This window comes from Erpetoichthys calabaricus, chromosome 3 (assembly GCF_900747795.2).
Source record: "Erpetoichthys calabaricus chromosome 3, fErpCal1.3, whole genome shotgun sequence".
In the NCBI taxonomy this organism is placed as follows: Eukaryota; Metazoa; Chordata; class Cladistia; order Polypteriformes; family Polypteridae; genus Erpetoichthys; species Erpetoichthys calabaricus.
Genome location: NC_041396.2, coordinates 221,080,269 through 221,107,003, shown reverse-complemented (window position 1 = coordinate 221,107,003; position 26,735 = coordinate 221,080,269). Strand labels below are relative to the sequence as shown.

General features: G+C 37.9%; 2 protein-coding genes across 3 annotated transcripts in view; both read left to right on the top strand.

Annotated features, from left to right (window-relative positions):
• Nucleotides 1-26,735, top strand: part of rwdd1 (RWD domain containing 1) — a 506,701-nt gene that overhangs the window by 388,325 nt on the left and 91,641 nt on the right. The gene's annotated exons all lie outside the window — the stretch shown is intronic.
• Nucleotides 1-26,735, top strand: part of kpna5 (karyopherin alpha 5 (importin alpha 6)) — a 95,055-nt gene that overhangs the window by 19,887 nt on the left and 48,433 nt on the right. The window contains exons 2-4 of one of the 2 annotated variants that reach the window (XM_051924673.1): nt 10,268-10,401; nt 21,428-21,502; nt 23,897-23,996. In XM_051924673.1, the coding sequence (XP_051780633.1) occupies nt 10,268-10,401; nt 21,428-21,502; nt 23,897-23,996 (309 nt within the window). Of the gene's footprint in view, nt 1-10,267; nt 10,402-21,427; nt 21,530-23,896; nt 23,997-26,735 lie in introns of both variants that reach the window. The other variant, XM_051924672.1, reaches the window with a different exon arrangement.

Sequence of the window (26,735 nt, the reverse complement as noted above, 5' to 3'; positions counted from 1 at the left end):
TGTAAGTGTAGGATGACAGGAAATGCAAGAAATGTGGAACACATGCCTAAAAGACAAACTTTTTTTTCTTGTTTTAGTATTAACGACAAAATTTTGACATGAAGTGTATAATGTGTGAAGACTAAAGTCCAAATATCAAATAAGCACTTTCATAAAAGGTACAACTATAACAAGTGCACTTTTATTCAAGACTATAACCGAAGTAGTGGGCTGCTCTTATTGTTACTAGTATACAATAAAAACATACATTTGATTTGAGACTGTAACAGCCGGTGTAAATGTGTGGTCTTGTAAAGGTAGTGTTTTTTTAATTCAGATTCGCCCCGATCTGACACTACTGTTTTCAGATGAATACGTGCTATAACAGAGGTGAACTCTGATGAGTACGAGGGTTCTACATCGGAGAAAGAGAACAGAAGCCCTACCTGCAAGTAATGTACACTCAAATATAAGAAGAACGCAGCTGCACCAGGTGTAAAGGCGAAAGATGGCACTGTTTGGATGGAGGATGAGGTCTGGCGTCATCCTACCAGTCACTCTGCCCCACACCTGTCCTTCAGTGAAACCGCACGGCTTACAGAGCTCGCCAACATATCATGCAAAGTCCTGTATGTGATTATGTTTTGTGATGGTCTTTACATAAGAAGCATGTATATGTTACTTGTGTAAAAGCCAGATCGAATGTTATTTACCTTGATTTATTTACTTCTCTTCCTTTAGTGTAAAGTCCCAAGTAGACTGCAGAGCATCGAGTGCTTGATTGACAAGGGCATGCTCACAAATTACACGTGTAATGTCACGAAAAATGCTTGCTGAAACTTCTGTACGCAAGCAATGGTACGAGAAGCAGTTGGACTTCATTTTTGGGCACACACACCGTCCAGATCTAAACACTAACGTGGAGAGTCACTTGCGTACTAGTGGGCTGGGTTTAAGAGTTTTTTCGTAGGTTTTGGTAATTATAGTGTTAACTGGAAAAAGAAAAGATAAAGATGTTGCATATTAAACAAGATCGCTGTCCAAACTCAAGTGGTGTCCATTTTAGATAAGTTCTGAGTTCTTCTCATTTCTTGATGTCTGTCTAGTTACACAGGACGACTTTACAGATTTACACTTTCTTTAAAATCGAGCCTAATATACCAATTGCTTGTCCACTTTTAAAACCAGCTCCCACTTGCTGCCCTTTGTTTACACTGCAGGAAGTTTGCTGCAAAAGGATTTAAAAAAAAAAAAAAAAAAAAAGATGCACACCTGCTCAGTTATTGAAATTCCTTGCATAAAGAAGCACTGCAACTAAATTACTCTAAAGCTTAGAAAAGCAATTTTGAAAATTGTCCTATTTCGATTGGTGGCCAATCGATTGGCACATCCTTACCTAATTCTTTTCCTTCTCATGTGCGCTACATCCTTCCTTTGTGCTTTTATGTCTGTCTTGATGATTTGGGTAGCTTTCAAATTCTGTAATGGTATGAAGAACATTTTATGAGTCTATGTTGCTGATCATCACAGTATCCGTTTCAAAGGGTCAACCAGTGCAATTTGGTCGTCTTTTCTTCATGATTGAATTGAGCCAGCGTTTAACACTGGGCTCAGGAAACTGCTCAAGTAATGGGCCTTCTGTGCTGATTGTAACTAAATCCTCCAAGTTTGAGACATTGAGTGAGTTTTGCACTTTTGATTTTATTCTGTTCTGTACTGAACAGCTGCATTCAGACTGAGGTGCTGAAATAGGCAGAACAAGCATAAAAGCAACAAGATATTGAATATTGAGGAAATCTGTGCAATAAAGCTCTTTTTTCAGTAAGACTTCCCACAAACTGTTTTAAGACCTGTCTGAGAATTATCCTTTAGTCAGAATTTTTGTAGCAATCTCCATTCTGTTTGTACAACTTGACAAGGCCTGGATATTGTCCCGATTCAATTTGATATCGATTTTTATCTTGACTGAATTAGTGTGCACTGATACTGTATATTTGAAGTGGTGGCTGGAATGGACTGGATATTTAAGAAGAAATACTTGATTAGTAACGAAATGTTAACATTAGTATTTGGAACAAAATATCATTGTTCTTTTAAAAAAGAAAAAATTTTCATAGCACTGCACTCATTCAAAATTCACCATAATTTAACTAACATATGTATCGCAACATCATTGTCTACACACGTTATTGGGGGATCCTAGTTGTAATGTAATGGCATCTACTTTACAGCATATCTATATCATCTTGTGAATAATATTATAAAATAATCAAATACTGCTTCTTAAATGTTATTCAATAACCTATTCATGTATTATGAATCACCATGTACACACCCTTCAACTAAACTGTTGTCCAATAGGGAAATAAATTTGGGTAATTTAAAATCTTGAATTAGTCAAAATTAAAGATACAGTAAATTAAAGATACAGTGGGAAGACCTGTGTCTTTCTATAATTCTGCAAGCTACACGTATCTTCAGCTTCTTACGTGTAGCAGTCACATTAAGCAGTCTCCAAAATGTGTCCTCACAGTTCCTCCTTGGACAAAAAGGAAGTGTTTTAAAATGAGGATCTAGTACTGATGTTTGTTCACAACGGTATTGGATGAATGGAACATAAAAGAAAAAGAACTGGCCATTGTAACTGACAACTCCACTAATATGATCTGTGCAGTACAGCTTATGGTGATACTTAATGGCAACTGCTTTGTGCACACGGTCACTTTGGTATCTCGGGCTGCTCTGAAAATTCCAACATTTGCCCGCTTGCTTGGCCAGGAGAGTTGTGTTGTAAACTTTTTCCACTGTAGCTGGCTAGCCAAGTGCTTAAAGAGAAGCAACATTTATTGGACTTGCCAACACATGAACTTGTAATTAATGCAGCCATTCAATGGATCAGCGCTTTGGAAATGGTAGAAAGTTTTTTTTTTTTTTTTTTTTTTTGGGAAAAACAGCCAGCCAGCCAGCCCTCTTTACAGCTCTACATACTGTATAGGCAGAGAGGTTGCTCACAGTTTGACTGGCATGCAGTGTGCTTGGCTGCAACACATTCTCCACAGGTACCCCTTCGTCTCTGTTGTAGAGACATGTGTCTCATCATGCAGGAATCTGCTGCCCTGAATGTTCAGCTGACCCGAGAGACGTGGCAATGCTTTGCTTAAAATCTTCATAAAGCTCAAGTACATTAACTTCACTCATTTGCTTTGGTATGGTATACAGCAGTTCGCAAACCCATTTGTCGTAAGCCATGGTGTAGAATCTCATATCTTTACAGATAAAAACTGCTATAGATTATTTTTTTGGGCATGAGGCAGGTTAAACGGAAACTTGAAGTTACCTGCCGTCTCCAGTGTAGATTGCTTAGGTTCTACTCGTTTAGATGTGCAGTGAGATTACGTTTGTGTGACGTCAAGATAAATGATTTCTCAGATTTGTTGTGTTACAGCAATGCTTAACTTCTGAGCTGCACAGCTTACATATGGTTTTGCTTTTATCCGGTTGTTCTTTACTGATGCACCGTTTGAATCAGTAGAAAGCCACATATCTAAGTGCTGAAGGCGCCAATTTCAGTTGAGGAGGACACACCATTTTATGCAATCCTACACAAGGTAGTAAAGTGCCTTTTCCATAGAAAGCCTTAGCAAGCGCATTAGTGACAGCTGCTGGATTGGACGCCAAAAACGAAGATGAGCAAAAATCTACCTGTAGTAATTGAGCAGGATAGAGATTCACAAGATTGATCTTGAGACTTTAAGAATCTATATCAAATCGTATAAACGAAAAATGATGATTAATCGGAAGATCATTATTTTTTTACCCAGACCTAGCCTTGACATCACATGCATTCTTCAAGACTTCTTTATCGGTTAAAGAGTCTGTCTCACTTTCTCCAAAAGCGGATAAATCATCAAATGATCTCAGACCCATGTGAGCTTCCTTGTTGTGTATTACCCCTCATATTTTCAAACTGGCTTGCTTTCCAGTTCCTGGACTATAATTTCCAGTCTTCTCAATATGCAATTGAAGGTTATCTCTAAAGTTGATGAGACTTGCGCCACTGAGGTGGATATTCTGAAAGGTAATGCCTGTATTGGTACTATTCTGTGAATATAATATAATAATATATTATATAATATAATACTACTGTGAATTTCCCATTGGGATTAATAAAGTATCTATCTATCTGAAAATGATAGATAGATAGTCTGTCTGACATCTATGTGTTATCCTGGGACACCACATTTTTATGCTCAGCAAGTGCCCAGTGTGCTACAGAAAGTCCTGCAACTTTCCATTCCTTAATGATCTGTCACATATTCCCTTGATTATGAGTACATAACTATCAATAGCTGCTGCAGTTTGAGGTAAAATCAATGAAGGTAGGGGGGAGGGAACACATTTCTACAGTTTTGTTCCAGCCATGGAAATGAGTGCCACAAAAGTGGATGTACACATGAAAGTGATAAAGAAGACTTTCTACAACCTTTTAAAATACATTTTGTATGATTTTTAGCTGCCCTGGGTTCCTAGATTTTTTTTAAATAGATGTAGCTTAAATTTATCTGTCCAGTGTTCATTTTATAAACAGAAGAGCATCTCAATAACAAATGCTCAGCTGTGGAAAATGAGTGTCACCCTAAAGTGGATGGGATGAGTGTCTTCTCTGGTGGAAGGGATGGAGGGTCGGAATAGATTTGAACCTACAATAGAAAACTGCCTGATAGGCTTATTAAAGACACTATTTAGTATTTTAACTACACAGTTTTCAGTTTAATCTGCCATGATTGACTATGCATGTAATATACAGGAAAAAGTTTTATTGTTTTTTTTTTTAAGATTTGTTCTTCATTGTTCCTTTTAAATTGCTTTGTTTCTTTCCTTAAATGGCACCCAAACAGAAATCAAATGTGTGATGAGTGAGCCAACTAAAACCAACTAAGTCAGGGCCTCAAACTCAAAAACCAATTTCACTCCAGCCAGTTGTTTAATTAGGCACTGAGTCCTGTCGTTAATTAAACCCGTTCTTTAATTCTATGGCTTGCTGCTGCTGTCATTGTGCAATAGCGTACATTTCCGAAATTGTTGATTTTCTCTTTTCTAAGAGCACTGTTAAAATGTTTTGGAGAACTGAGCAGGTCAACATTCCTGAGGCCTTCATCTTTATTTTCAGATACTGTATGATGGACATGGTTTGCTGGACATGTTTTGGCTCATTTTGTATCATTATTGTTTGGCAGGTAATTAAGAAAAAACAATTAAGGGGTCTGAGACTTCAAGAGCAAGTAAATTTAAAAATTCAAAAGAACTTAATTAGCAGCAAAAACAGGTCACTTATTAAGAAAAGAGTTAGAATGAAAACCTGCAGCCACATGCAGCTCCTTTTCTGTTAGCGTTAGCGTCTCACCTGCTTCTCCCATGCGGGCCCTGCAACAGGCAAGACGCTCTTAATGCAGCTGACCTTCTGCCTACTTCTACTGTTACTGTCAGTCGCCTTTCCGATCCTTGGCTCCGGTCGGCTCCCCCTGACAGTGACCTGGGAATTCCTCCAACGGCCAAGGCTCTCACGTGGAGGACACCACATCCCAAGTCCTGACTCCCGCTGCCATCCGCAGAGAATCTTCTGCCTTCCAGTCACTCCCGTCCTTCATGCAAAACTCTGCGGAAGCGACAACCACTACTACGCCCTGGGTGTCGGCCTAACCCCAGGCTGTCTGCTCAGCATGCCGCGACCCTGCTTTCGCTTGCTTGCTCGCTCACTCACTTGCATCGGCAGACGCTCTCTCTCTTTTGCTTGCTGCTTTCTTTCACCACCTCCCGTTCTCTTTCCTTTCCTTTCTTTTTTTTTTTTCCCCCTCCCCTCTTTAACCGGCTTGCGCTTCCCTTTATACAGAGGGACATAGCAGCTGCAGCACATTAGCCACAGGAACAATCACGAATGTGGGCAGTCCCTCACCTGTGCACTTAGGTGAGAAACGCCCACACCGCAGATCTCCCTGTGGCTCGCTACAGCCACCACGCCCCTCCTAAGCCGCGAGCGCGGTGATTATTTATTTTAAACAAACTGGCCTTTGCTGGAAGGGCTGTGGACCCATAACACCACAGCCATGTGTGTCCACACTACCCATAAGCCACTGGAAATGTGTTGTGTAGCATCAGGTTCCCGTACGATTTTTAAATTGCCTTTACGTTTTCATTTACCCTTGCATTTAGTGATGCGGAGTATGTCATCCACCCATTTCCAAACTTTTAAAGTGTATTTTTTATTCTCTGAACATTCTTAGTTCATTTTTTTTATATATTTATTTTTTATGTATATTTGTCTTACACTGTAAATCTGGTATAGTATCTTAAATCACTTACTTCATAAGCAGTATGCAATTTACATTTAAAAATGTTTTGCCTCTGTATTGCTAATGCCTTGTGCTACAAGTATTACATTCTGTCTTCCCATGTGCTGTTCTCCTTGTTGAATGCATGCAAGCAACTTTGCTTCTAAAATTTATTTAGGAAAATATGTAATGCCATTGTCTATATCATGAGGTCCAGTCATTGAAGTAGCCCATCTAGCAATCAACCCACACAAACAAAGCAACTGGCTTAACAAGGCTAAAAATTTAATGAGACACTAGGTCACTCCATTTCAAATTATCATCTAAGATGAATGATTGGATTAAAACTAAGCTGATACTTTTATTTATAGGATTTTGCTACTGTATTTCTTGCAGTGTGTTGATGAATCTTTATTTATTTTTTTTCTTTGTCGTGTGTAATTTAGCCCCATAAAGGAACACTCTAGTCTATAATCTGTGCATCATCCTTTGACCCTAAACAGGGCACATGACTTAATTTCCAAAATAAATTTACTCCTACAGGTGATGTGGAGTTAAGAGTACTTAATGACACACCGTTCCAAAACTAGTGGTCTTCTGCAGATATGCACAGTCAGGCTAAAGACACATGGGGGGAAAACATGCAAACTCCAAACAGACCCTGACCATGCTAGCAATCAAACTTGAGCTCATGGCACTGCATGACAGGAAATCTCTGTGAAGTAAATACATAAGCATACATGCACAAATTAGTTTCCTTGTCTAAGATAACATTATGGCTGTTAGACTTTTAAGACTATGCTGGCAGCTGGGCATATTTGTGTGTACTTTATGCACAATGAAAACAAAACGTGTAAAAATCAAAATGACAAAAATTAGGTTTTATTTTCTCATTGTGTTATTAGTTCTAGTGTTCTATTTCTATCTTAGTTTTAGTTGGTGATTATCTTTCATTAATGACACGTGTTTATCAAGAACATCTAGGCTCTCCTCATCTGCCCTGTAATGAATTGCACATAGGCCTCAAAGTGATGTACTCTGAAAGCATTTGTTTCTGTCTGTTCACCTTATTTTATGCATTTTTTTTAATAATTCAGGAGCATTTATGTTACTTCCAAAATCCTATAACAAGGATCGGTCCATATATCTTTTATTCAAATAAAAAGAGCTAATTATTACTAGCAAAATACTGTATATTAGCATTTAATGAATTGTATTAAGATCATGAAGTGAACAAATCTCAGAAGAACACTAATTTTACTTGTATGTAATGAAGTTTGTTGACAGTGTATTTTATTGTATCTTGTATTTCTTGTCAAATTTGTACTTCCAAACGTCTTTGCTTTTCTTCCATTTTAGCTTTAGCTGCATTTATTTAGCTACTTACAGAAAACATGTTGCGACCACAGGTTATGTGGGATTTTTCAGCCCTTCACATTCATCTTTCAGCTGGATTCTAAAGGTTAACTTTTATTACAAGATGGGATATTAGCACAGAGGTAAAGGAGACATAACATACCTGTTATGTGCACAACCAGGTCCCATAGCCTTGCACAGTGTGGTCCTTATGTTGTTTTTAACTTCCTTTACCTGCATAAAGGAAAACTAGAAAATGCAGTTGGCATGCTCAAAAGCTTTTCTTTTAATCCTAAAACCAGCTAGTGATTGAAGAGTTGTACACCAGTCTGCTGATTACATGTAATGAGGGGAAAAAAATGGTCAGTTTCTATTAACTCTCAAAAAACCAGAGCATAAGTTTTGTGATTGCCAAAGATCAACTATTAGTTTCCTCATATGGCAACCATTATAATTCAGACCTGTATAGATACTGGTCTTGACAGTAATGTACTCTTGTTTACTAGCTCTTTTTTGAAATTACTGTAACCCTATGGCAACCAGAAAGTTGACACAAAAGCAAAGGCAATAAGTAGAAACGTTAAAATTTTTGAAATTTTATTAAAAAACAAAATTACATGGGTTTGCAAATCCCCATCTTCCTAGTGGTAGATAATATACAGGCTGGTTAGCAAATGATATGCATCTAATTTACCACTGACACAAAATTATTTTTGGCCCCCAGCACACTCTAGGTAGAACACACAACTTAAAAGTTAAACAACTTTAGATCGTACATACATTTTTTTTTTTTTTGCGGTTGGAGGGTGGGACGTATCATGTAACTGTACTTGTAGAATGCTGTTTAATGTAGAAGAGTGCTATATACTGTACATAGACAATATTTAATTTGTCCCACGGGGAGATGCATCTTTTACAAAAGCTCAAGAAAAATACTATTATACAGCAATCACCCTGGAACTACAAAAAAAGAAGAATCTTTGACCTTGATAATGAGGGAATGGTTGCAGTGAGGCATTACACAGACATATTGTCATAGGTATGAAGGACCACCATAAGCAGTTCTTGACAAATTTTATCTTGAATAGTTTTTTGGATAAAAATACTCTGTAAAAATGCGTCAGAGAGGATGTGTAGCACTGTTCATGAAATATATGTTGATTGTTGGCTTGCTTACCTTTTGAGATGTGTGCATCTTAGATTCATGTTAATTTAAAAGACTGCAGTGTAACTGTTCAGTGACACCTACCAGTGCATGTAGCAGAAATCCAAATACACCTAAGATATAGTTTGAGTTCTTAGCAAATATTCTAGATTATCAGAAAGTGAACACTTCAATTGTTTGACAGATTTTAATTGAAGTTTTTTGTAAATCAAATTTATATTTATTACACGCTATTCGTCTTGGCATGCTGTACCCACTAGTTCTCAAAATATGGTCCTCAAGGTAGCAGTCAACAAATCTAAATAAAGCTGTGTTTTAAATTGGTACGAAAATCCATTATGTATGTAAACGTTTATTTTTGTATGACCATCATGATGCTTTGATGTTTTGGTAATGTGTCTCATCTTTGACTTTGTTTAAAATGCTTTTGGTCCCTGACACTTTAAAAACAACCAATTTACACTCTTAAAGATACTATGTTAATTTATATGCAAAATTATATGATCAGACTACAAAGATGAGTATAAACACTGCAATATAATATAATAATCTTAACCCCACTTCATTCCATTCATGGTTTAAGGGTGCCAAAATGTATCCTTACACGATCAGATGCAAGGTAGGAAGCTGGGTGCCAATCCATTGAGGAACCATTCATGCACATTCCCACAGTCGCACTCTCACATACACAATTTAGAATCTCCAATTACCCAAACTTAAATGTCTTTGGTGACAAGGGAGAATACAGGACAAACGTACAAACTCCACATTAATGGCAACTTGACATTAGTTTGATTACAGAATGTTTAATTCATTGTCCTGCAGTACAGTGCAACCTAAAAGAAAAAAATAGCAAAAATAGGGCTTCATTTGCAGCATAAGATTGTGGGAATCACTCTTTTGATAAAAATCCTACAAGTTTTACTTGATAGAGTAGAAAAATCCCATACTGTTTCAAGGCAAGCAATTGCTTTTGTCAATGCCAATTTGAATTCCATTAAAGAATTTGTACATACTTTGAAAGTGTGATGATATAACTTATCAGCTGTGAATTAATCCTTTTTACTTGTGGTACCCTGCCTTTTAATGAGGGAATTAGAAAGTGTAGTTAGAATAAATTGGCCTTAACCATCTGAGTATAATATATGTAGCAACAGATGTCCATCAATCTGTCCTTTTATTTTCTAACCAGCTTATTCAGTTCACTGTCATAGTGAGATTAAACAAATGTTTTTCAATGGCTGTCTTCAGGGCTTGATACTAGCATGCCTATTCATTTGCTTTTTTGAGGAAAAAACAACTGGTCTAGTTTATCACCTGTTGCATAATGAAAGCTAGAATCTAATATTATGGCGGATATTGGCTATTAAATTTTTTTCTGTTAGTGTAATACTAAAGTACATGCAGTAAAAACCGTTTTTGCTTTATTTGATTGCAGACGCGATGGCAAGCCCAATTAAAGATAATTATAGAATGAAGAGTTATAAGAATAAAGCTCTGAATCCTCAAGAGATGCGCAGGCGAAGAGAAGAGGAAGGTATTCAGCTTCGAAAACAAAAGAGAGAAGAACAAGTAAGTGTATGCCAATTGTTTTTATTATAAGCATATATATGTATAAAAAAGGCACCTGACAATGTCAAATTGAAGCAGCCGTTTTGTTAACACTCAGATGATTAAGTGGTAAGGATTTATACTTCATTCAGTAAAACTTATAAATTTGGTTTTCTTTCAGTCGTTTATGGTACTTGAATGTGTCATCCACTGGATAATTACAGTAACTTTATTTACACACTCTTGCTTTTGTAAATTTGGAGTCGCCAGTTACTCCAATAAATCATTTTTTGAGGTATCAAAGACAAACCCTCACGGACACTTGAACGTTTAAGTTTGTCATGGACAGTGATTGGACACAGTATTTGAGCCCAAAGCATTGTATCAATGAAGCAGCAGAATTCGTCTTGTTCCCTGTCTGCCTCTGGTTTTGTTCTTCCTTTCCACCTACATGGTTTATTATAGGAGTTATTCCTGTCTTCAAGAAAGATGTACTGTCAGTTAGGACTGTGCAGTGTCTTAAAAGTTCACATCATCATTCCAAAGCATTGATTTATGATACCATCGTTTGGCATGTGTTTTAGCTTTGTGTGCGGTATCTTTATTTTGCAGACTGTTGCAACCCTGACCACGTAGTGATATTTGGTAGTTATTTAGATGATTCAAAGATGATTTGCATATATAAAATTGATATAAATTATGGATTCCCAATTGGCATGAAATTCTAAAATTAGATCTGCCTTATCATTAAGTTAAATTTTAATAAATTTCCACCAGCAGGAAACCAGAAGTTTTTTGTGTGTGTGTGTGTTTTTTAATATAAAGGAAATTAGAAGATACTAATTACTTTTACTCACTCTAACACGGTGTCCTCAGTTAGTTAGATAGATAGATAGATAGATAGATACTTTATTAATCCCCAAGGGGAAATTCACATACTCCAGCAGCAGCATACTGATAAAAACAATATTAAAGAGCAATAAAAAAACAGTTTAAAAAAAAAAAAAGAAAAAAAAAAAGTTCTCTATATACCATTTTTCTGAACAAAAACAGCGCATTCGGCATGTGTTATAGAAAAAAATTATACTTCATGTTCATGAAGGCTTGGCTATAGTGCATATTTTGTTTTTTCTTATTTGTGAAAATGACATGTTGCATAAAGCTAATGATTGGTTTTATGAGCTTCCAATGTATAATGTGCATACAGACAGGCAATGGCACTGGCATTTAAAAAGAAAATTGAGGTGCTACTTTATGTAGTGTAATTAGTTGATTTCATATTTACCTTGTTTACATAGTACAGTTACATTACTATTATAGCGACTCTCCACGTGGATAGAGGAGAAAGCAGGATAAGGTCAATTGTGCAAATAATTAAAATAAATAAATAAATAAAAATTGAAAGGTTACAATAAAGAAAAAAGGACTAGTGACTTTAAGCAATGTTACAGTAAGACATGAAAGAAGTTTTAACTATTTATATCCCTGATTACCACTTCTCCATTGTTATGGCCATGGAGAATGCCATGGTTTCTGCTCTGGTGTTTTATTTGGACCTACAGAATGTCGTCTCACTATTGTATTGTTAGTTGGCCCTTTCAACTCCTGCAGCCAGCTCCGGATCCTGTTTTTAACATTAGAAAACCACACATGGCCCTCTCCTGTGAAGATGACTGGTTGCAGCTCAGCCCTGAGTTTCTTTCATCTGTTTTAATTTGCTGAAGTCTGCTGGATGCTGACCATCATACTGGCTAGTCCCAAAAACAAGTGCTGAGTCAGCCTCTTAAGGGGTCCCCTTGAAACTGCGGGCACCAGCCCACTTTGAGCATTCTTGCCTCTATGAGCACCACAGTTGTTCTTTACCATTCAAACTTTGCTTCCCATTACTACAGCACACTCCCGTTAAACAAAGTAAGCATGCGCCTCCTGCTGCGAACATGAGTGTGTGACAGATTTCTTGTGAGGTGTGCAAGATTTTAAAAAAAAAAAAAAAAGTGATGGCTACAGTTTGGCACTTTGAGAAAATTTCTGCAGGGGTTTGGAGTGAATTGACAATGTTATTGTGCCCAGCAAAGTTATCATTGATAATTGGCTCAGCCCTGCTTTCAATTTTGATAAAGCCAAATATAAGAACAGCCAGTGCTGTCTTATACTATTGATGTATGGCATCATACTGAGGAACTCTTTTCCCCTGCTGTGAAATGACGTATCTGTACTCCCATCTTCTGCAATCGTATCTTCCTGACTCCTGGCAAGATGTACAGTTTTCTCATCTGACCGCACTAGGGTATTAGTCTTCTTGGTGATCTGTTTGATATTTCTGGCTTAATGACATTTGCCTCGCTGTAGTCTTGGTCCCCTTTTCCAAGCTTGCCTTGTGACGGTGCAGGTTGGCTCCATGCTGCTGTTTGCCTTTCATAGCCTCTTGAACCTGCACCTGTTGATACTCATAATCGAGATGAGAGGGTTGGATGAGGACATACACATTCAGCAAGGGTAGGTGTAAAAAGTAAATACAGTGCTTTTATTATTACAATAAAGTGTCCCAACAGTGCATTGCTCCAAATATTCAATAAATAAATAAATAATCCTTTAAAAGTGAACTGTGCAAGTTAAAATCCAGAATAAATAAATCCATAAAATCAAGGTTAAAACATGGCAGGAATCTTCTCTAAACAATTTCAGTCCCCGGTACTTCCCTTTAAAACTGATGTCATCCTGGTTTACCCTGATTGGGTCTTGCAGCACAGAGAGATGATGCCTATTGGGTACAGCCAACCACCTTCTACTGGCCTGGGTTCCTGCGGTCCATGGATTGGAATCCTCTGTTTGCCTCGCTCCATCTCCCTTTGCCTCTCCCTGCTCTTTGATCGCTCAGCTGGTGTGGCCACCTTCAGCCTCCGCATCAGCCACACACTTACCCAAGGGGTTCTCCTCCCGGCTGCCTGCATTTTTTCTTTATCACTCTCACTGGCTCTCTCACATTCCCACCTTCCTTTTCTCCCTTCTTTAACCTCCGTATTATGTCTCCGTGGCACAGCGCCTCTGTCATGAACCATGGAAAGCCAATGGAGCAATCAAAACAGACTACACCATCACGTGCTGGTGCGGTCCATCTCTGATTACTCCACCAACCTCCTGTAGCTGCGCGAGCACCCACACACCCACGGATGTCTAGTCGGGTATCTATCTATCTACCTACCTATCTACCTACCTACCTACCTACCTACCTACCTCCCTCTCTCTCTCTCTTGCTGCTTAGCGGACCCACTATTCCACATGTTCCCCTATTCCAAGTTTGTTTTTCCTATATTTGCAGGTGTGGGATATGGCATCTCTATCTGACCTTTCCCTTGTTTTTCTTTTTTTTGCTCATAAAAGTATCTCTAAATCAACCTACATACCTCTTTCTTTAATCTCATAATAGTCTTGTGATCTTGTTCTAGTCCTTCTCCTCTCTGAGGAAATTTTTTGCCATATTCTCTTCCAGAAACCCTAACTGATCATTCACCCAACTTAAAAATAATTCCAAGACCTTCCCTTCTTTTATGTCTCTCTCAGTCCACTCTGTTCTTTGTTCCCTTGGCTTACCTGTCACCTTCCTTTACATTTTTTTGCTGCTGTCCTCCTGTTGCATAAGTCAGACAATAAATATTTTTGTTCCCCTCACTAACTTTTTAAAAACATTTTTTAAATGTAATTAATTTTGTAACAGTCCACATCTCAAATTAATGCAAGAAAGTAGCCCAATTCTTATTCTTCCACTTCAATTTTGTACTTTAGTGATTTTCACTGTACAGCTAAGCTATCTTTGGGTGTTGGAGAGAGAAGTACTGTTGGAGGTGTATAGTGGTGTGTGGTTTGCTGTTGTCCTAACCGATAACACTGCACAACAACGTTTTTGCTTCTTGAACACTGTTGGGTGTTCCTTATAGATTTTTGGGTGCTGAACACGAATATCGCATTAAAATTTACCCATCACGTACCGTTTCAGTTTTGTCATGATTTTTTCTTATATTTTTATCCAAACATTTTTGCTCCCGTAGGTGACTTATCAACAATGGTTTGTGTAGCCTGGGCATGTCCAGGCATGGAATCAGGCCAGGTTGGAAGCTGTTCTGTGGAAGTTGACATCCTGGGCATGCCTGGGCAGGTCTGAACGAGCTTGACGCTGTCTCAGCATGCTATAAAGGTGGCTTGCATACACGATCCTGCTCATTTGGTTAATACAGATAGTCAGTGTGTATGTATAGTATCAGTATAATAAAGTATAGAATCTGTAGCAATATAACAGTAAGAAAGGTTGATGCTAGAGACATTTTGGTGTCGGGCAATATGTCTTGTCAATGTCGTAACAGCCGCAATACATTCTGCTATATCTGTGGAGAATATACACTTGCGCCTCAGAGGCATTGGATGACTGCTCTTGTGAAGAAAGCTCATCATCTGTATTTCGGCTCCAAAATTGGTGATCAAGACAAGGAATGGGCGCCTCACATTTTCTGTGCGACATGTGCTGTCAGTCTGAGAGCCTGGCTCAGAGGCACTCAAAAGACAATGCCGTTTGCTGTTCCGATGATATGGCGAGAACTGTTTTATTAATGTGTCTGGTTTCTCTGCCAAAAACAAGAAGCCAAATGAATATCCTAATCTGCCTTCAGCAGTGAGACCTGTACCACATGACTACAGTCTTCCAATTCCGAAATCACCAGAGGATTGGACCTTAGACGAACCAGATGAAGAAACTGCAGGGTACTGACAGTGACATTGACCCGGATTTTGAACCGTGCTCATCAGGTGATCCACATCTGATAACAGTCCGAATTGAACAATTTGGTCAGAGATTTGGGTCTGTCAAAAGCAAAAGCTGAGCTGCTGGGTTTGAGACTGCAGGAATGGTGTTTGCTGTCACCAGGTACAGAAATTTCTGTGTTTCGAGGCCGACATCTTGATATAACCAAATGTTTTGCACAAGTCGACAGTCTCTGTTGTGACATTAAAGGATTGTTCTTGGCCTTGGGTTGTGATCACAACCTGGAAAAGTGGTGTCTCTTCATTGATTCGTCGATGTTAAGCCTGAAAGCTGTTCTGCTACACAGTGGCAACGTTTATCCTTCAGTACATGTTAGCTATGCAGCACACATGAAAAAAACATACGAGAATATGGAACTGTTGCTGAAGCACGTCCAGTATAGCAGGTACAACTGGAATATCTGTGGAGATCTTAAAGTCGTTGCTCTGTTAGTAGGACTGCAGCTCGGCTATACAAAATACTGTTGTTTCATCTGTGAATGGGACAGCCGTGCCAAAGAGTTGCACTATTCTCGACAGAACTGGCCACCCCGTAAAAAGTTAGTTCCAGGACAGAAAAATGTGGCACATGAATCGCTTGTCGACCCGGCAAAGATATTTTTCCCTACTCTTCACATAAAACTGGGACTCATGAAGAATTATGTAAAAGCACTGATCAAGGAAGGCGAAGGTTTTCGTTAAGATGTTCCCAAGAATTATTGACGCCAAGATCAAAGAGGGGATTTTTGTTGGCCCCTAGATCAGACATGTTATGAATGACAAGCAGTTTGATGATCTGTTAGTTGGGCCGGAAAAAATTGCCTGGAAAGCCTTCAAAGACATTGTTGACAATTTTCTGGGCATTTACAGAGCCCTGAACTATATTCAGCTGGTAGACAATCTTCTCAAAGCATACAAGACAATGATGTGCAACATGTCACTCAAGATTCATTTCCTTCACTCACACTTGGACTTCTTCCCTGCAAATCTCAGTGCTGTCAGTGACGAACACAGTGAAAGGTTTCACCAGGACATTGCTACGATGGAGAAATGATACCAGGGCAACTGGAATCCATCAATGCTTGCTGACTACTGTTGGACACTGCAACGTGATGCACCAGATATTGAATACAAAAGTAAATCGGGAGTAAAACATTTAATTCTGTTGAATTTAATAGCTTATGCAAAACATAAACGTGACTAAATACGTTATTATCAGTAAGCATATATAAAAGTCTATTTCTCAGAGTTCCTACAGTGAGTGATGCAGTAAAACCAAAACTATATTTGTGCATACCCAGTAGGTACCTGTCACAATCGGCAAAAACTTTTCAGGAAGCAACAGTTTTGTCATAAATTGTTGTGCAGTGTAATTTATTGCACATAAGAAGAGAGGTCTTTTCACTCAAAATCACGTCACTCCTTATAAAAATATATTCCATATAGTGTCCACAGTACTAATTGAAATCAGTATATGGTACATAACATACACATAGTCTAAATTTAGTTCTGAGTAAGTCACTGTGAGGTAATCCTTATGTTTGCATTGGGGAAAATCTTTTGTTTAAAATTTGTGTTAATCACTGATGAAGATTCCATATTAATAATGGAGAGGGGAACATCCTGTGATGCTTCACATTTCCCTAGGTTTCATTTTAATGGCTTTATCCTTTTTTGGCTCATTGAGATTCATTGCAACAGGGTATGATGAGTGAATGCAGCCAAAATGTATTACTTATCTGCTAGACCACTTTTCGGCCCAATTTCTATTATTTAAAACCATCATGTATTGTTTGGTTTCATTACATTACTTTCTCAGCTTTCCTGCTAAACACTACATAGAGCCAATTCTACAATTACAGCACATGATTTGTTCTAGCATGCTACTCTTTATGATTTTCATTCTCTTTTATCTTTAGGCCTTTCTCTGTCAATATTGATGCTTACAGTGGATCCTTCAAGACTTTCCACTAGGGCTGGACGATATATTGAATTAATCCGATTAATTAGAGTTTTTGTTTAAAATCAAGTTGAAAAATGCTTAAATTGAAAAATCTGGCCTAATCTAATGATTCCTCTGTCACAAGTCCTTCTACACAAGTCTGCACCTGTAATTCTCTTAGTTACCACAACTGGATGTTAGCATTGATTCCCAGAGACCTCCAGGTCTGCACATGTACAGAAACCTACGTGTCAGACTAACGCTGATGTAGAGAAATGGCTGCAACTAATGAGCCCACATATATGGCTGAAGAATTCGCAAGAATACCAAAACAAGGGAATGTTACTTCAAACATATAAACATGGTTTGGTTTTGCGAGGTCAGACGTGGAACAGACCACTGTGCAGTGCAAGGTTTGTGGGAAAAAAACAAAAAAAGCCGTTTAAATCAAAAAGTAGCAGCACTACAAACCTGTTCCAGCATCTGAAACAAAGGCATTCAGCAGAAAGGGAGCAATGTGTGTTCCCACCGAAATTCTGATGCAAGCTGTAATCGTATTCCCAGAACTAATGTTGGAACACAGCCAACTTTAGCTGCCTCGTTTTTCCAGTGTCACACTGTATGACAAAACAGGGCAGAGGTGGAAGGACATTACAGATACAGTGGCATTTTATATCGATGAAGACAGTGTGCCCGTTTATAGAAAAGCCTGGGTTTGTTAGAATGCTAAAAGTAGTAGACCACAAGTATAGAATACCGAGCCGCAAATATTTTACAGAGGTGGCATTGCCCTGTTTCTACAATGAAACACTGGGGAAAATCGGCGTGCAGTTGGAAAAAGCATCATTTTACTCCGCAACAACGGGTCTGTGGACGATCAAAACCATGCAGCCTTACATGAGCCTGACAGTTCATTTTATTGACGAGGACTGGGCACTGAAAAGCATCGGCCTCCAGACTTCCTACTTATCTGATGACCATACGCGGAAAACTCTCCTTCAGTGCTTTGGACGCAGGCTACACAACGCCATAGGTAAGTGGGTTGTATAGCCTACTTGGCCTATTGCCAATCTCAATAAACACTATAACCGCCGGTGTTCAGAACACCAGCAGTACGTATCATACCTTTCGTTTTTGTTAATGGTCGATCGCATTAGCATATTATTCACTCACCCAACAAGAAAACAATGAGACCGTTCGTAATCTTCACAGCAGCAGAGTTGCTCTCACCCCAAAAACGCCATAAAACACATGATTTAACATAAATGCCAAAAGAACTGATCACTTCAATCACCATTACAGTTAGGTATGGGCAATCATATTTCGAAAAGATACATAAAACATGTCATGTAATGTTTTTCTCGTGTGTGTTTTTATATTTCTTGGAATGACAAGCCGCTTCAGTTGAAACAGTGCATTTTTCAGTCATGTCAACTCTGTGTTTTATTTGACAACTTTGGTCAGCTGTCTAGATTGAGAAGTCTGCACACACATTTGCATGTATGTAACAATTTTATTACCTTGAAAATAGTCTTTAGGGTTTGCAAAATGTAGCTAATAATAGGTTTATTGATAATAAACCTAATATATTATTAATTATATTGATTTGCTGTAAGGTTTCGTGCATTAGCGTGAGTCTGAAAGCCAGAGTGTCATGCCAGATGCGTGAGAGCTGGCAACCCTGAAAACGTATTTTTTTTTTTGTTTGTTTGTTTGTTTTGTTTCACTTGAGTTGATTTGCATAAAAAAAAATTACATTGTACAGTTGTTAAAAAGCATAAACTTTGAACATGAAATCATCAATAATCTACGTCCATTTATGCAACATTTTATAAAATACATACTGCGTTTTGAAAACTTTTCAGCTGTATGATTTCCGGACAGAGCAGAGATGTTAAGGACATCATGGTTTTTGGTTGAGGGTGTTAGATTCGCTGCTGTTATTAATTAACACTAACTGCACATTAGCGCAAACTAAAGGGCTGAAGAAATTTGAAACTGTAAATAAATCTGAGACAAAAAACAACAGGTAATTCATTGTATAGCTGTTTCACATATTGTATACCATTATTTTGTTTGGATCAAACACAGCCTCAGACATATGTTAGCCATTTGGTGCTGTCCTTGTTAAAATGTTTAACATTGTGTAGCAGTGCAACAATAGCACAATGTTGGGGGAGGGGGAGAGCACACTGAAGACTTTTTTATTTTTATTTTATGTAAATGAATTTCAGTTTGTTAAATTAATTTTTCTGCATTTTGTTCTATTTTGTATTTAATATTTATGTTTAATTTTTATAACACCTCTGAAGTGTAGCTTTTTTATTGTTTTATATAGTTTCAAAATAAAGGAAACTCATTTTAAGTTATGTTTTTTGCATAAAATTGAAAATCATCCATAACACTGAAAAAATTGAGATTTTATTTTTTGCCCGTATCGCCCAGCCCTACTTTCCACCACTGAAATTACTGATGTTTTCAAGTAATGTATTATGTTCGTCCAATTTTTATTTCTGTAATGCTTTTCTGCAAAATCTGTCATTTTGATGGTGCAGTTTTTTAAAATACTCTTATTTCTTGCACACTATAATGCTTTCTATCTGGCATTCTTTAACATCATTTTTTAAGTGTAATGGATTTTGCGTTGCGTTCCCTTCTTGCCCTTTGCTAGTTTCCTCTTATACATTTTTAAATTTTAAAGTTAATACCTCTTGCAGTGACATTGTATTTTGTTTTGTTCATTTTTCTTTTTTTTTTCTTTTGCTAACTGTTGTCACAAAGTTAAATTATTCACTTGAGTAATGATTATCCTGTATACTGTTCATCCTCTATTATTGTGCTCAACTTCATTAAAATACTGCAGGTTACTTGAGTAATTTCTGTAAAGAAAGAGTTACAAATATTTAATTTGAAATTTAATTATCAAATGTCTCAGAAAACATCCACATTTTTTGAAGAGGTGGTCTTGATTGAGGTATTAATTTTTAATTAAGTCAAATGCTCAAAATTTTTAAAACTGCCTTACAGCCACATGTTAATGATACTAGCACTTGTCATAGAAGTAATGTGTTAGACATTAAATCTTGGCACTGCACAATAAAGCTAGACTGTGTATGGAATATTTGCAGAAACCAACTGTTTTTAATGTGAATTTGAGTCAAAACACTTCTTGAGTTAAATGTTCAGACTTCTTTGGGGAGAAAAAAAAAATCACTATTTAAACTTGAATTAGACAAAGTAATATATTGATTCCTGTAGTGCTGTTATGGCATGTCAACGTAGTCTATTGGTTATTTAAATTTTTGGGTTGGTGTGGCATACATTGACACATCTCGTTTTTACCATCTTTCAAGAGATCAACGTGGCAGGTCCTTTGTGTAAAAGTCTGTGGAATTCTAAAGTATGGGAGTACTTTAGGATAAAGCGAAATAGTACTGTGTGCTATACACACTTTAAATGTGAAATAGTATATCATATCAGCACAACAGGTATGCAGGAGCATCTATAAAGATTCGCCCAAGACAGTGTCATAAGTACTAATTAATTTTGTTAGTTCTGATTAGTACATCACTGCATTCTAGTTATTTATTTTCCTGAGAGCTTTCGGAGGAAGCTTATAGTTAGTTAAAATAAAAAAGATACGATTTAAATGTAATGCAAGGTGTGATAGAAATAGCATATAATGAGCAGAATAACGTATTGATAGCTAGTGATTATTGTGAGGTTTATGGCATATTTCTTTACTCACTTTGTTAGTTTTTTATTTTTTATTTTTATTTTTTGCTCGTCTTTGTTATGTAATCTGAAGTATTACTTGAATTGATAAACAGATTATATTTTTGTGTGTTAATGAAATCTGATTCAAAGAAACTCCAATTATTTTATCTTAAATTTTTGAACTTGCGTTTGTTGTTTTACCTAAAAAAGATAGTTAATGTACTTTAACTGTGTTCATTTTTTTTTTTTCAGTAGTGCAACTTTGAATATTCCTGAATTGTGGAAAAAATAGTTTTCACTTTAATATCAGCCTTTGGGTGCCACTTGTGCACCGGTTTATTCTGTTTCTGGAATTTTGAAAGTTGCTGAATAATAATTTGTGTAAATTTCTGGCTTGGAAAATTAAGACAATGCATTATTTTTTAAATAAATGTAATCACTTTGTAAAGTCATTCGCCTATGTTTAGTTGTGGCATTATTTAAGAAATGTTGTTACTTTTGTAAAAGTATGCATCTTTATAGTTACATTTTATCATAGTGTGTCATCTTACCTTGTATTTTAATTATTATTGTATTTTTTCCCTTTCTTTCTTACAGCTTTTCAAAAGAAGGAATGTTTCTCTTCCTGCAAATGATGAATCCATGTTAGATTATCCAATACAAGATCCTGACGTCAGTTCCACTGTTCCAATTACAGGGGTAAAATTTAATTTTCAAGATGTGCAAGTTTACTTTTAATGGCCGGAGACTGTACTGTAGCCCTAAACAGGGTAGATTATTTTCAGTAAGGTACATTTTTAAAGGTGAAGAGGGTACAAAGTCTGTTAATTTTACTGATTTGTGTAGTGATTGTAAGATGATGACACATACAAGCAGGTGAAATTATATTTCTGTATGGAGTTGGCAACCCCACAATAAGTTTTAACAATTTAGAAAAAAAGATTGAATATTCTGTTGAATTTGGATATGAAATTACCCATGGGAAAGAGATTGATTCTTGATAAGCATGTTTGTAGATGTTATAAAAATGCAAGTACCTGAAACATGAATTCCTTGTCATCCATATTTGGTACTTATTTTGTCCAGAGATTAGTTTAGATGCATATAGATTCCCCACTACCATAATATATTACCCTTCAGAGTAGAACAGTTTGTCAGTGGCTTCAAAAGACATTGTTTAGTGAATTCTGATGATGTTCCTAGAATATTAAAATGAAAAATTGGACCAGCCCAATTTCTTTTCAGATGAGACTATTCCTTTTTAAATAGGTATTGTGTAGAAATAATACTGTATCTTGGCCTTTAAGAGTGCTGTCACATCTTACATGCATAAACTTATGATTGAGAATATCCACCATACAAAAAGTATTAATTTGTTTGATTTATACTGTTTCTGCCTTCTAGGAAACGTTCTTTTGATATTAGATGTTTTTAATTTTAGTATCTTCATAACTGTGTATCTATTATTGGCAGACCTTGCAACCTGTAAAATAAACAATACAATACAGAATATGACTGTGATAGTGAGGAAAAATACAAAAAATAAAATTCCATTTTTTTTTTCCCCTATGAACTACCCCTCCCCCGTCCCCTCCCCGAATGACATTTCAGAGTCCCATTCTGCTGACGTGCCAAGAGACCCAAAACATGCATAATTCCCCGCTCCCTGAAAGTTGCATTTCAAGAGAGCGGTTATCTTTCAGTGGCATTAGCTGAAATACAAAAATTTTTAAGATTATGATCTGAAACTAGATATGTGTGTTGTAAATATAAGTTTATTTTTTGTCAGCATTTCTTGCAAACCTTTTGGGAATGTATACTGTCTGCAATATACAGGTAGTCCCCAGGTTACGGACATCTGACCTATGACTTACAAACGGGGCTGCAGCTGTGACGCATGCGCCTCAGTAACTGCCGCTCCATCATCTTCGGCCTGGGGATGATGCAAGTGGTGGCTGGACGGAGGCTGGAGGGGGGTGATTTCGCTCCTCGCACAATGTAGTGTCCCTTGGGCGGCTCCCAGCGGCAAGCGGTGACCCATGGTCCATAGTCACTGGGGCCACAGCTGTCGCTCATGTGCAGGACCGGAGGCTTGATGGGGCGGTTCACTGTCTGCTCACTATGGCGCCTCAGCTACAGCTCCAAACTGGATGAAAGGCTGGATGGAGCAGAGGGGGCCGTTTCATTTCCCGCCCATCACACACGGCTGCCCTGTTCGTTCTCAGTGGGCAGCTGGTAATGCTGCAAGCGGTGACCTGGTTGTGGCTGAACAGAGGCCACCGAGGGTGAACGGGGCGGTGGGGGGGTAGCATCGGGTGGCTGCCTGTTGAATGGGGGTGGTGGTGGGCGATTCACTACCTACCTTTGGCTGCACCATGTTCGTTCTTGGTGGGTGGACGCTGCAGGCAGCATACTGTAGTGGAGGTGACTGTGTGGTGGGCGGGTGATGAACCGCCCCTCACCGCCTCATTCATTCTCAATAGCAAGCCTGCTTGTACTGTTACGCACATAGCAGGAAGTTGTCTCTTGTCAGTACATCAGACGTGTTGATGACAGGTGCCATCCTGCTGTGATAGCGTGTACAGTGCTGTGCAGAAGAGCTCATCCTAACCTTTTGTCTTCACCCTTCAAGAATGTCTCTGAAACACAAATCTGATGCAAGTGCTGGTGATACAGTAAAGAAGAGAAAAACCATCACCGTTGAAAATGAAGTAGAAATAATAAAAAGGTCGGAGAGAGGTGAAACTCCATCATTCATTGGCAGAGCACTTGGTTACAGTCGGTTAACAAAAGCAGTAATTAAAATAATGTACCTGTTCCGACTTACATACAAATTCAACAAGTACAAACCTATAGTCCCTATCTCGTACATAGCCTGGGGACTGCCTGTAAATAGAATATAAAATTGCAAGATAGTGTTTGATTTTTTTTTTCTTTCAGTTCATGTAAAAAATGTGTGGTTGTACTGAGTTTTAAGGGAAATTGTTGCAAAAGATTATGTTATCAACATTTCACTTTTTAAACAACACAATATAAATGTTGCCTTCTATGTTTATCCATCCACAGGAAGGTGTAATAACACCTGAAATGGTTCAGATGATTTTTTCAGATGACCCTGACCAGCAGCTTGTAGCCACGCAAAGATTTAGAAAGTTGCTCTCAAAAGGTAAACACTTAGCTATTTTCCTTAACACGATTGTTTAAAAGCTCAAGTTTCAACAAGTAAAACTTTTTTTTAATTAAATGTTGAAAAATGGCAAATACAGTAATTTGGTATTGTATTAACAATTCATATTTCAGATTTTGAAGTCTTAACTTTTTATTTAGGAAATTTTAACATTATACCGATCCTATTTCTGATTGTTTTGTCTACCAATTGGTAACATGTTACTGTAGTGTTTTGTTTATATGTACATACATACATTTCATTCCCAGACCTGCTCAAAATAGTTGAGAGTAGAACCTATGTCATATGTTTAGACAAGGCAACTTTGTTTTTTCCTGAAGACAAAGGACCTCTTTTATGTGTGGATGCAAACAGCACAGTACATTCTCTGACTTGGTTGTGATGAAGTCCTCTGCTTTAGTCATCACTAGTTTGTGTAATATACTGCGGTGTTTAATTTGCCAAAGAAAAATTCTTTCAGTATTTGAAAAGTTATGTTCTTTTTATTTTTGTAATAGGTAGGGCTACTTGTAATTGATTTCTTGCAGTTGTACAGTGAGGCAAAAAAGTATTTAGTCAGCCACCAATTGTGCAAGTTCTCCCACTTAAAAAGATGAGAGAGGCCTGTAATTTTCATCATAGGTATACCTCAACTATGAGAGACAAAATGAGAAAAAAAATCCAGAAAATCACATTGTCTGTCTGATTTTTAAAGAATTTATTTGCAAATTATGGTGAAAAATAAGTATTTGGTCACCTACAAACAAGCAAGATTTCTGGCTCTCACAGAAGAAGTTTTACAGGTCTGTAAGAGGCTCCTCTGTCCTCCACTCATTACCTGTATTAATGGCACCTGTTTGAACTCGTTATCAATATAAAAGACACCTGTCCACAACCTCAAACAGTCACACTCCAAACTCCACTATGGCCGAGACCAAAGAGCTGTAACCAGGAAAGGACACCAGAAACAAAATTGTAGATCTGCACCAGGCTGGGAAGACTGAATCTGCAATAGGTAAGCAGCTTGGTGTGAAGAAATCAACTCTGGGAGCAATTATTAGAAAATGGAAGACCTACAAGACCACTGATAATCTCCCTCAATCTGGGGCTCCACGCAAGATCTCACCCCATGAGGTCATAATGATCACAAGAACGGTGAGCAAAAATTCCAGAACCACACGAGGGGACCTAGTGAATGACCTGCAGAGAGCTGGGACTAAAGTAACAAAGGCTACCATCAGTAACACACTACGCCGCCAGGGACTCAAATCCTGCAGTGCCAGACGTGTCCCCCTGCTTAAGCCAGTACATGTGCAGGCCCATCTGAAGTTTGCTAGAGAGCATTTGGATGATCCAGAAGAGGATTGGGAGAATGTCATATGGTCAGATGGAAAAACTGTACTCGTCGTGTTTGGAGGAGAAAGAATGCTGAGTTGCATCCAAAAAACACCATACGTACTGTAAAGCATGGGGGTGGAAACATCATGCTTTGGGGCTGTTTTTCTGCAAAGGGACCAGGACGACTGATCTGTGTAAAGGAAAGAATGAATGGGGCCATGTATCGTCAGATTTTGAGTTAAAACCTCCTTACATCAGCAAGGGCATTGAAGATGAAACGTGGCTGGGTCTTTCAGCATGACAATGATCCCAAACACACCGCCCGGGTAACGAAGGAGTGGCTTCGTAAGAAGTATTTCAAGGTCCTGGAGTGGCCTAGCTAGTCTCCAGATCTCAACCCCATAGAAAATCTTTGGAGGGAGTTGAAAGTCCGTGTTGCCCAGCGACAGCCCCAAAACATCACTGCTCTAGAGGAGATCTGCATGGAGGAATGGGCCAAAATACCAGCAACAGTGTGTGAAAACCTTGTGAAGACTTACAGAAAACGTTTGACCTCTGTCATTGCCAACAAAGGGTATATAACAAAGTATTGAGATGAACTTTGGTTATTGACCAAATACTTTTTTTCCACCATAATTTGCAAATGAATTTTTTTCTCATTTTGTCTCTCATACCTGTAGTTGAAGTATACCTATGATGAACATTGCAGACCTCTCTCATCTTTTTAAGTGGGAGAACTTGCACAATTGGTGGCTGACTAAATACTTTTTTGCCCCACTGTATCTGGAAGTGAAGCAGTGAAACTTAGTTTGTCACTGCACCTGATGTCATTTTTTTGCGTGCTACCCTAGCAATGAGTGTAGGTGCTTTAGACATGGCTTGCATCAGTCTGCTGCGCTCTAAGCAGCTGTCTTTAAAAGCGACACTTTGCAAATATGTATATCACTAAATCGCCATTTTTCCTCCATGTTTATTGAAAATCTTGTATTAATGATTTATCAGATGCTTGTTCTTAGGTTTTCCTCCCTGTATACCAAAGGCATGCAGGCAAGGATAATTGGCAACTCTGATCTGGACCAATGTGAGTAAGTGCCTTTGATTGGCAAGTGCCCTAGATGATGTCTATAATAACTCTGCCTCTTGCTGTGCATCACTTGCTACACAGCAGTTTTCATTCACATATATAGATGGATCATTCATTCTTGACTGGTTTCTTACTAATAACTGAAGGAACTTTAATTTTATTGGCAAGAGTTTATTCCAGTGTCTGGTCTAGAAAGAGAGCTGAAATGAATAGTCATGAAAAGTTAAGAAAAAGAGGTTTTATTGTGCTTTTTTTCCTCTTCGTAAATCACCAGCATTTCTGCTAAAGTTAAGCTGGAAGAAATTTCTTCTTAGTGT